This window comes from Procambarus clarkii, chromosome 13 (assembly GCF_040958095.1).
Source record: "Procambarus clarkii isolate CNS0578487 chromosome 13, FALCON_Pclarkii_2.0, whole genome shotgun sequence".
NCBI lineage: Eukaryota > Metazoa > Arthropoda > Malacostraca > Decapoda > Cambaridae > Procambarus > Procambarus clarkii.
This window is the reverse complement of record NC_091162.1, coordinates 19752319-19763670: the sequence shown is the minus strand read 5'-3', so window position 1 is coordinate 19763670 and position 11352 is coordinate 19752319. Positions and strand designations below refer to the sequence as shown.

Genomic DNA, 11352 nt, shown 5'->3' with positions numbered 1-11352 from the left:
CCTAATATAAGCCCCATTATCAGGCATCCTAATATAAGCCCCTTATGTCGTCTATAAGCCCCATTATCAGGCATCCTAATATAAGCCCCTTATGTCGTCTATAAGCCCCATTATCAGGCATCCTAATATAAGCCCCTTATGTCGTCTATAAGCCCCATTATCAGGCATCCTAATATAAGCCCCTTATGTCGTCTTTAAGCCCCATTATCAGTCATCCTAATATAAGCCCCTTATATCGTCTATAAGCCCCATTATCAGGCATCCTAATATAAGCCCCTTATGTCGTCTATAAGCCCCATTATCAGTCATCCTAATATAAGCCCCATTATCAGGCATCCTAATATAAGCCCCATTATCAGGCATCCTAAAATAAGCCCCATTATCAGGCATCCTAATATAAGCCCCATTATCAGGCATCCTAATATAAGCCCCATTATCAGGCATCCTAATATAAGCCCCATTATCAGGCATCCTAATATAAGCCCCATTATCAGGCATCCTAATATAAGCCCCTTATGTCGTCTATAAGCCCCATTATCAGGCATCCTAATATAAGCCCCATTATCAGGCATCCTAATATAAGCCCTTATGTCGTCTATAAGCCCCATTATCTGTCATCCTATTAAACTCCTGTTAAGGCCCATCAGAACCTCTAATTACCTCTCTAACCTCTCACTAACTCTAACTACCTATAGCTCCTACAATCCCGCCTCCTCTACCCCCACTCCCCCTCACAACCCCTCACAACCCCTTCACTGTCTCTTACAACCACTCACAACCGCCCATAACTACTCACAACCCCCCATCACTACTCACAACCTCCCATCACTACTCACAACCTCCCATCACTACTCACAACCTCCCATCACTACTCACAACCTCCCATCACTACTCACAACCTCCCATAACTACTCACAACCTCCCATAACTACTCACAACCTCCCATAACTACTCACAACCTCCCATCACTACTCACAACCTCCCATCACTACTCACAACCTCCCATAACTACTCACAACCTCCCATAACTACTCACAACCTTCCATAACTACTCACAACCTCCCATAACTACTCACAACCTCCCATAACTACTCACAACCTCCCATAACTACTCACAACCTTCCATAACTACTCACAACCTCCCATAACTACTCACAACCTCCCATAACTACTCACAACCTCCCATAACTACTCACAACCTCCTGTCTCTCCCCCCCCCTTCACTGTCACGTGACCATCTCAATCTACTGTATTCTCTTGATTCGCCACAACATACAAAATACAGCGTACTGTATAACCCTTATCAGAAACGTCGAAACCCAAGCAACCCGCCTAACCTAAATCCTATCGATGCAAAGAAAACGGAGATATTTGTGGTCAGTTGCCTTTCCCTAGTACTTTGTTACGTAGAGGAGCCGTAACGTGCGATAAACGACCTACTAACTGAGAGGACAAGGGTTGCTCACTCAGCTTTTGAATGATTTAATATTTAATACAATTATTTAATAACAAGTATTTTTATTAATGTTATTTCTTACGTTATTTATTCATTATTTGTCTAACTCAACTTAATGTTTTCTGTAGAAATAAAATTTTTATTAACCCTTTTAAGCACTATGTATCCGTGTCTGAACCCCCCCCCCCCCACCTTGTAATTAGCTGTCTGTCAAGCCGGAAATATGACCCGGGTCACGGCTTTAACATGGTTTGGAAAATATATTAAGCGAGGGGGGGGGGACCTGACGGCTGAGTGAACAGCGGTCGGGGTTCATAATCCTAAGGTACCGGGTTTGATCTCCGGCGAAGGCGGAAACAAGTGGCAGAGTTTCTTTCACCCTGGTGCTCCCTGTTCACCTAGTAGTAAATAGGTACCTGGGAGTTAGACAGCTGCTACGGGCTGCTTCGTGGGGATGTATAACAAAAAAAAAAGGCCTGGTCGAGGACCGGGCCGCGGAGTGACTACCGATCCAATCTCCACCGGGGATCGAACCCGGAACCTCAGGACTACGAACTCGAAGCGCTGTCCACTCATCTAGCAGGCCCCTCAACCTTTACCTAATATAAACCTTAACCTAAAGTAACCTTGAGGTTATCTTCTTGAGATGATTTCGGGGCTTTTAGTGTCCCCGCGGCCCGGTCCTCGACCAGGCCTCCACCCCCAGGAAACAGCCCGTGACAGCTGACTAACACCCAGGTACCTAATTTACTGCTTGGTAACAGGGGCATAGGGTGAAAGAAACTCTGCCCATTGTTTCTCGCCGGCGCCTGGGATCGAACCCAGGACAACAGGATCACAAGTCCCGCGTGCTATCCGCTCGGCCGACCGGCTCCCCGCTCACCTTAACGTAACCATGGATAGAGAGCAGATAATAGCAGTAATTATGGAGTCATTGCCAACCTATTCCCTTGAGCGGGTCTCCTCCCTAAGGATAGGAGGTTCCAAAACATACATAATGTCACTGACTGTTCGAAAATATAGTTCATTAATAGAAAACGAAATTCTAGCGAGAAGGGAAACTAGAATATTCTTAAATTGGTATAGTACTTGGGAGACTTATCCACGTCCTTGCTTCCCCACCCTACCCCCAGGCCTCAACCTACATGCATCCCACAACAGTTGTCTAGTACGTCTTTACTGCTAAGTGAACAAAGGCCTCAAAGTGGGGGGTAGGGAAACGTGCCTAAATATCTCCGTTCTGCGCGGGAATCGAATCTATGGTGCCTTTTGGTTGTGAGCCAATTGCGCCAACCACTCCGAATTCGACGCCTTCACACACACATCTTACCGAACGACCTCCCCACCTGTCTCCCTACGGGCTCACCATAGCCCGTGCTACTTGGAACTTTTTGTTCCAGGTAGCGAATCTTAAACAACAACAACAACAACAAATGAACGGCTTCTTAGCGTGCTACTCTTTTTTTTCCAATGACTTAATCACATCCGCCGTCGACAGCTCCGGAGGTGTTCGAATGCGTGGCGGACGCGTGCGAGGGCTACGGCTACGGCGTGGATTGGTGGTCGCTGGGGGTGACGGCCTACGAGGTGCGGCGAGGCAAGAGGCCCTTCGACATCCACTCGAACACCTCCCTGCAGGAGATCCGTCTCATGTTCGGCCAGACGCCCACCTTCCCGTCCTCCTGTCACCCTGGCCTCGTCCACCTCATCTCCAGGGTCAGTCCTCAACACTGTATCCACTCTACAAGTCTATATATATATATATATATATATATATATATATATATATATATATATATATATATATATATATATATGTCGTACCTAATAGCCAGAACGCACTTCTCAGCCTACTATTCAAGGCCCGATTTGCCTAATAAGCCAAGTTTTCATGAATTAATGTTTTTTCGTCTACCTAACCTACCTAACCTAACCTAACCTAGCTTTTTTTGGCTACCTAACCTAACCTTACCTATATATATATGTTAGGTTAGGTTAGGTAGGGTTGGTTAGGTTCGGTCATATATCTACGTTAATTTTAACTCCAATAAAAAAAAATTGACCTCATACATAGAGAAAAGGGTTGCTTTATCATTTCATAAGAAAAAAATTATAGTAAATATATTAATTCAGGAAAACTTGGCTTATTAGGCAAATCGGGCCTTGAATAGTAGGCTGAGAAGTGAGTTCTGGCTACTAGGTACGACATATATATATATATATATATATATATATATATATATATATATATATATATATATATATATATATATATACATATATATATATGTATATATATAGATATATATGTCGTACGTAGTAGCCAGAATGCACTTCTCAGCCTACTATGCAAGGCCCGGTTTGCCTAATAAGCCAAGTTTTCCTGAATTAATATATTTTCTCAAATTTTTTTCTTATGAAATGATAAAGCTACCCATTTCATTACATATGAGGTCATTTTTTTTTATTGGAGTTAAAATTAACATAGATATATGACCGAACCTAACCAACTCTACCTAACCTAACCTAACCTATCTTTATAGGTTAGGTTAGGTTAGGTAGCCGAAAAAGTTAGGTTAGGTTAGGTAGGTTAGGTAATCGAAAAACCATTATTTCATGAAAACTTGGCTTATTAGGCAAATCGGGCCTTGCATAGTAGGCTGAGAAGTGCGTTCTGGCTACTAGGTACGACATATATATATATATATATATATATATATATATATATATATATATATATATATATGTCGTACCTAGTAGCCAGAACTCACTTCTGAGCCTACTATGCAAGGCCCGATTTACCTAATAAGCCAAGTTTTCATGAATTAATTGCTTTTCGACTACCTAACCTACCTAACCTAACCTAACCTAACTTTTTCGGCTACCTAACCAAACCTAACCTATAAAGATAGGTTAGGTTAGGTTAGGTAGGGTTGGTTAGGTTCGGTCATATATCTACGTTAATTTTAACTCCAATAAAAAAAAATTGACCTCTTACATAATGATATGGGTTGCTTTATCATTTCATAAGAAAAAAATTAGAGAAAATATATTAATTCATGAAAACTTGGCTTATTAGGCAAATCGGGCCTTGCATTGTAGGCTGAAAAGTGAGTTCTGGCTACTAGGTACGACATATATATATATATATATATATATATATATTGTTATGATCTCAGCCTGCAGGAGAAACGAGTCTCCCTTCTTGAGAGTTATTCAGCAAGCCTGACCTAACTAGAAGGTCTAGCAAGTATTGAGGTGATAACGCATATGTAAAATAGTTGGTTGGATATGTGTAACAGTTTGAGATTATGGGCAATGCAGAAGAAAATAGATAAATGACTGGCTAGGAGATGTGGACATTTTGCTGGAGGCTTGAGGCTCGCTTCTGGAGGACCTTGACCTCACTTGAGTGCCAGACATCGCAGGGGGAAGCCGCGCTCCGTTGAGCTCCCGTCAGAAGGGAACCCCTAGTGATATATCTCTAAGAGAAGAGAAGTGTGCAGACGTGCCAGCTGTGGAATCGAGCTGGGGACGTGTGGTCTCAAGTCGTGGACGATAATTAGTGAATATTAAGCCGCCCGGAGGCATTATTGTGGGCCGTGGGAGCGCCCTGACCAGACGCCGTCAGAGGGAAAGCGCCCTCGACCAATTAATCTGTGGTAAGCACGATATACGCCAGTTCATAGTGATCACTTGTAGTTGGTCGTGTGCCCAGCGACAGTAGCAATGTTTATTTATAAGTTAGACATGTTTTAATAAGGCAGAAGGCCTGAAATAGGAGAGTGAAGAGGGAGGAACACGGAGCGACGTCCGTCCTCTCTGAGCGCTGGCGGACGACTGAGGGAGCCGGCTCCGGATGGAGGAAGACCCTCCCAGCGAGTGAGGACGCCGCCGCCAGGCGAGGTGGAGTATGGACCCGCCCAAAACGGGGGAGTCCACTCTCACTGTATGTAGAGGACAGATAGAGGTTTGAGGCAAGCATATTGTGTGAATATTTTTTGTTTATGTGTTAAAGGGGAACATTTTATTGGAGTGTCGATGGGTTGCAGGTTTGTCTTTTGGGGAAGAAGTTGCTGAGAACTTCGAAGCCAGCAGATGAAGTAGCTGATGAGACTCCAAGGTAGTGGAGCAGAGGACCTCGAGCTGTGAGGAGAAGCAGCAGTGAAGAGGAGTGTCACGTGCTTCTGTAGAGGTGGTGAAGCACCATAGTTACTCGAGGAAACTTCATGGTGTAGCAGCCTGGAGGAGCTGCAGAGGATCCTGGTAGTGAAGCCCGGAAGAACCTAAGGATATTAGGGTTGTGAACTTCCAGAGGTGGAGGGGGAAGTTCTGGTGGATTACTTATAGGGAGTTGATAGTGTTTGGTTGTCATTAGCGTGCAAGACGCAGTGAGAGGTGAGTGACTGTTTGCATTCTTATGTCAAGGAGTGATTTAGTCTGAAGCTTAGAGTTGCAGTCGTAGGCTTGATTACCTACAGATGTATGTGCTCGAGGACTGACAGTGATCGATTAATCATTGTTGTGTATCAATGAACATTTATACTGATATATGTTATTGCATTCAAATGCTGGTATTCTATATATACATTATCTTGCTGATAGTGCAACAGTGTATGTAGGCTTGACCAACTTGAGGAGGTTAATAGTATCAGGTGGTGAACCAGGAGATAGGATACCACTGGATAAGCTGATAATAGAGTTCTGATGGTGTTGGAGTGCAACCTGATTGCGATTATCGAGTATAGGATTCATTATTATTATATGTGTGTATGTATCGTGTATGTGCTTTGTCCAGTAAATGTGTCACAATTTGCTGGTGTTTGCCCTTGTCCTAGTGAGGCTTCCCAGGAGGTAGTAAAGAAGGAGAGAGAGAGAGAGAAAGAACCATGAACCACTGCTGTGGACAGGGTAGGAGGTAATACTAGTAAGTCATAGGGGGATTGAGGAGATCATATCTCATAAGGAGAGAGTGGGGAGTCACAGCGGCTCGAGTGGGTGTGTGCACGTGACGACGAGGCTAAGTGTTGGAGCCGCATCCCCTGAACGTGTGACGTTGAGCCCCTCTCCAAGAGCCAGAAGCGCCAAGGGTGATCTCCTAGTATAAGCACTCTACCGAGTTGTGGGTTGGGTTGTCCGTAGAGGAGGATCAACGACGACTACACCAACCAACCCACAGTCTATAATAAAAAATTGGGGGCCTGTGTCCGGGAGAGTGAACTGACACACCCACACCCTGTCCAAGAGTGGATTTGTACACCCTTGCTGAAATAGATAAACTGTGTGAACGCAGGTGTATATTCTCTCTTGGGAAGACTCACAGGACAAAGATGGATAAGGTGCAAGCGTTTGTGGAGTCGGGCAAGCCTGAGGACTTGGAAGGTTGCACGAGGGATCAATTGAAACAAATAGCAGAAAAATGTGGCATTAGGTTGAAAGCATCTAAAGTAGCTGGGATGAAGGATGAGATCTTGAGGCAGTTGAGAGCCAGAAGTGAAGCAGCAGAACAAGGAGCCCAGGAAGGAGCTGAAAGTAGAAAGGAGGATGATGGGCAGGATGAAGTGAGATCCCAGGGATCGAGTAGGAGCAGCAAGAGTAGCCGCAGTAGTAGGAGTAGCCGGAATAGGAGCTTGGAGAGATTCCAGTTAGAGCTCCAGATGCAGCGTGAGGACAAGGAGAGACAGTTCCAGCTGGAAAAGATGAAATTAGAACTCCAGATGAAAAATGAAGCCGAGAAGGAAAAAGAGAAAACCAGACTGGAAGTAGAAAAAGAGAAAACCAAACTGGAAGTAGAAAAAGAGAAAACCAGAGTAAGGGAACTGGAGTTGGAACAAGAGAAAGAAAAAGAGAAAGCAAGACTAGAGGTCGAAAAAGAAAAAGAGAGAACAAAACAAATGCAGATAGAAGCGAACAGAACCTTGGCTGAGCAAAGGATTGAACATGGGTTGCCAGAGAGCACCACCCAGGTATCACACCCACCAGATGTTAGGGTTAGGGAGAAGGACATTCCCTTGTTTGTTCCCGAAGAGGCAGAGAGCTTTTTCGAGCACTTTGAAAAAGTAGCCAGCATCAAGGAGTGGCCACAGGAGGAATGGGCCCAGCTGGTCCAGTTAAGATTGACCGGTGCAGCCAGGGAGGCATACACCCAATTGTCACTGGAAGAGTGCCAGGATTATGCCACGGTAAAGAGCAGCATTTTGCGCTCGTTTCAGTTAACCTCAGAAGCTTATAGGAAGCGCTTCAGAGAAATGATCAAAGTTGGAGCATGTACGTTTGCTGAGACAGCAAGGGATCTGGAAAGACGATTCCAGAAGTGGATTGAGGCTGCTGGAGTTGGATCTTATGCTGACCTGAAGCAACTGATGGTCATGGAGAAGTTCTTGGAGATGATGCATCCCGAAACAAAGTTCAAGATCCAAGAAGCAGGGATAATGGAGGTGAAAGATGCCGCAGATAGGGCGGATATGATTACTGAAGCATACAAGAGCTTGAGGGAGAACAGAGTGAGAAGTGAGGCGAGATGCAGCAATGGCAGATCCAATGGAGTCTGGGGAGGAAGAAATTATGAAGGACCCAGAAGAGTCTGGGGTGAGAAAAATTTTGATAAATGGGCAGATAAAAGTAAGTACCCTAAAGCTCAGAAGAGTAGGTCGCGCACTTCATCTGAAAGTGAAGATGGAGGAGCTAAACGAGAAACTGATCGGTATCCGGGAAATCAAGAGTCCAGTAAAGCTCCACAGAGTACGAGTAGTACGTCTGGCCCGAGGAACTCCAATACGAGTGGGCAGAGTCAGAGCCGCTTTGGTACATATAGAAGAGATTTTTCCCAGATGAGATGTTACAATTGTAACGGATTGGGTCACGTGATGCGAGATTGTCGGCAGGGCAAGAGAGTTGTGACCCTGGCCATGTGTGACCCCCGAGGTAAATATACTAATGTGTTCCAAGACAAACCACAGAGAGCGAACTTAGTGAACGAGAGGTATAGGCCGTTCATGAGCAAAGGTTGGATCAGAATAGGAGGCCAACCTGAGGTAGAAGTTGGTATCTTAAGAGATACCGGAGCTAATCAGAGCTTGATTACGAGAAGCCTGATTGGGAATGGTCGACGGTTAGCTGGCAGTGGGAAGATGAAAGTATATGGGTTATTGTCTGAGAGTGACATGCCCGTTTGTACTGTCCAGCTAAGGTCGGAATATGTGTCGGCAGAGGTGATGTTGGGAGTGTGCCCCGACATACCTATTCCAGGAGTCCAAGTGATCCTGGGGAATGACTTGTGTGGGACAAAGGTGTTGCCAAGAGTCATAGCGGAGACTGTGCCAGAGGAGTGCCCAGAAGGCCACTGCACGGGTGGGACACCTGAGAGTGTGAACCTGACTGACATCCGAGGAGATGAGTCAGGAGACCGCCAAGCCATTGAGTACCCTGTCTCGGTAGTGATGAAGACAGAGGTGGCCGACGAGGAAGACACTGGAGAAGGTGAGACAGTGTCGATTCAGCCGGTGGAAGAGATCGATGTAGACATAGCGTGGCTGTTTGACGAAGGTCCAGCCCAGAAAAATGAAGTCTCGGTGAGGTCAAAAGTGAAGATGGCCCAGCCGAAGAAGAATACTGTGGAGAGAGTTGACCTGAGTAAAGCCCAGACTGCTGAAATTAAAAGTCGGAAGGTGAATGCAACTGTGCTGAGTAGGAATGAGGGAAGATGTGGACATGCTGAGGACGGGAGTAGAGCGTCAAGTGGTCCACGAGCACAGAGGCATATGGATAGTGGAGTTAAGTTGTTTGAGATGTCAAGAGTTGACATGTTCCACAGGAAACGTGAAGAAAAGATAGTGAAGAAGAGTAATAGCCGAGAAAGTGAAAGGAGAAGAGACAGCATGTGTGGAGAGATGCTTACGAGCACACAAGGAGAGGTAAAGCGACATGTACGGTCGAGTGCTGTTGGATGTAGCACAGCGCTCGGAGAAACTTTTAGGGAAAGAAGAAGAGTTGAAGGAGAAGAAATGGAGTTGTATAGAGGTGAGAAGTGTGGGAAGAGGATGATGATGCAAGCATGGAGGAATAGAAGAAAGCCGAGGACTCGATGGAGGTCAAACAGGATGAGGTCTCGGATATATGAGGAGACGAAAGGGAGGAGCGTCGGTGAAGACGATGGAGTGAAGTATGATGACAGGAGACGAAAGTATAATGGCAGTAGATGGAAGAGTGAAGACGACAGAGGAGGTACAGACAGTAGATGTCTGACTCTGGACGTGAAGAGAAGACGAGGAAACGGAGGGTGGAGACAGTAAGTAGAGTGGACCAATGGATTGCAGGCGTCCAAGGAGGACAGCCTAGCCAAGAGGTGCCAGAGAGGTCAAATCGTTTGTGAGAAGACCATGTTTCTGGAGAGTTGTGAGCCGGATGTTGCAAGGTGCAACGAATTATTTGTAGACTCCTAAGAGAGTATATGGGGTGAAGAACGAGACAGCGTGGTGGCGGATGTATTATCCCGAGCTTTGCCACTGGAATAACTCTCAAAAATAAGGGGAGGGGAGTGTTATGATCTCAGCCTGCAGGAGAAACGAGTCTCCCTTCTTGAGAGTTATTCAGCAAGCCTGACCTAACTAGAAGGTCTAGCAAGTATTGAGGTGATAACGCATATGTAAAATAGTTGGTTGGATATGTGTAACAGTTTGAGATTATGGGCAATGCAGAAGAAAATAGATAAATGACTGGCTAGGAGATGTGGACATTTTGCTGGAGGCTTGAGGCTCGCTTCTGGAGGACCTTGACCTCACTTGAGTGCCAGACATCGCAGGGGGAAGCCGCGCTCCGTTGAGCTCCCGTCAGAAGGGAACCCCTAGTGATATATCTCTAAGAGAAGAGAAGTGTGCAGACGTGCCAGCTGTGGAATCGAGCTGGGGACGTGTGGTCTCAAGTCGTGGACGATAATTAGTGAATATTAAGCCGCCCGGAGGCATTATTGTGGGCCGTGGGAGCGCCCTGACCAGACGCCGTCAGAGGGAAAGCGCCCTCGACCAATTAATCTGTGGTAAGCACGATATACGCCAGTTCATAGTGATCACTTGTAGTTGGTCGTGTGCCCAGCGACAGTAGCAATGTTTATTTATAAGTTAGACATGTTTTAATAAGGCAGAAGGCCTGAAATAGGAGAGTGAAGAGGGAGGAACACGGAGCGACGTCCGTCCTCTCTGAGCGCTGGCGGACGACTGAGGGAGCCGGCTCCGGATGGAGGAAGACCCTCCCAGCGAGTGAGGACGCCGCCGCCAGGCGAGGTGGAGTATGGACCCGCCCAAAACGGGGGAGTCCACTCTCACTGTATGTAGAGGACAGATAGAGGTTTGAGGCAAGCATATTGTGTGAATATTTTTTGTTTATGTGTTAAAGGGGAACATTTTATTGGAGTGTCGATGGGTTGCAGGTTTGTCTTTTGGGGAAGAAGTTGCTGAGAACTTCGAAGCCAGCAGATGAAGTAGCTGATGAGACTCCAAGGTAGTGGAGCAGAGGACCTCGAGCTGTGAGGAGAAGCAGCAGTGAAGAGGAGTGTCACGTGCTTCTGTAGAGGTGGTGAAGCACCATAGTTACTCGAGGAAACTTCATGGTGTAGCAGCCTGGAGGAGCTGCAGAGGATCCTGGTAGTGAAGCCCGGAAGAACCTAAGGATATTAGGGTTGTGAACTTCCAGAGGTGGAGGGGGAAGTTCTGGTGGATTACTTATAGGGAGTTGATAGTGTTTGGTTGTCATTAGCGTGCAAGACGCAGTGAGAGGTGAGTGACTGTTTGCATTCTTATGTCAAGGAGTGATTTAGTCTGAAGCTTAGAGTTGCAGTCGTAGGCTTGATTACCTACAGATGTATGTGCTCGAGGACTGACAGTGATCGATTAATCATTGTT

The 11352-nt window shown here is 45.9% G+C and overlaps 1 protein-coding gene across 1 annotated transcript in view; it reads left to right on the top strand.

The window, feature by feature from the left end:
* Window positions 1–11352, top strand: part of LOC123757234 (uncharacterized) — a gene marked incomplete in the record, with an annotated part of 84243 nt that overhangs the window by 39653 nt on the left and 33238 nt on the right. The window contains 1 exon segment of the mRNA XM_069323765.1: window positions 2955–3172. Within this exon segment, the coding sequence (XP_069179866.1) occupies window positions 2955–3172 (218 nt within the window).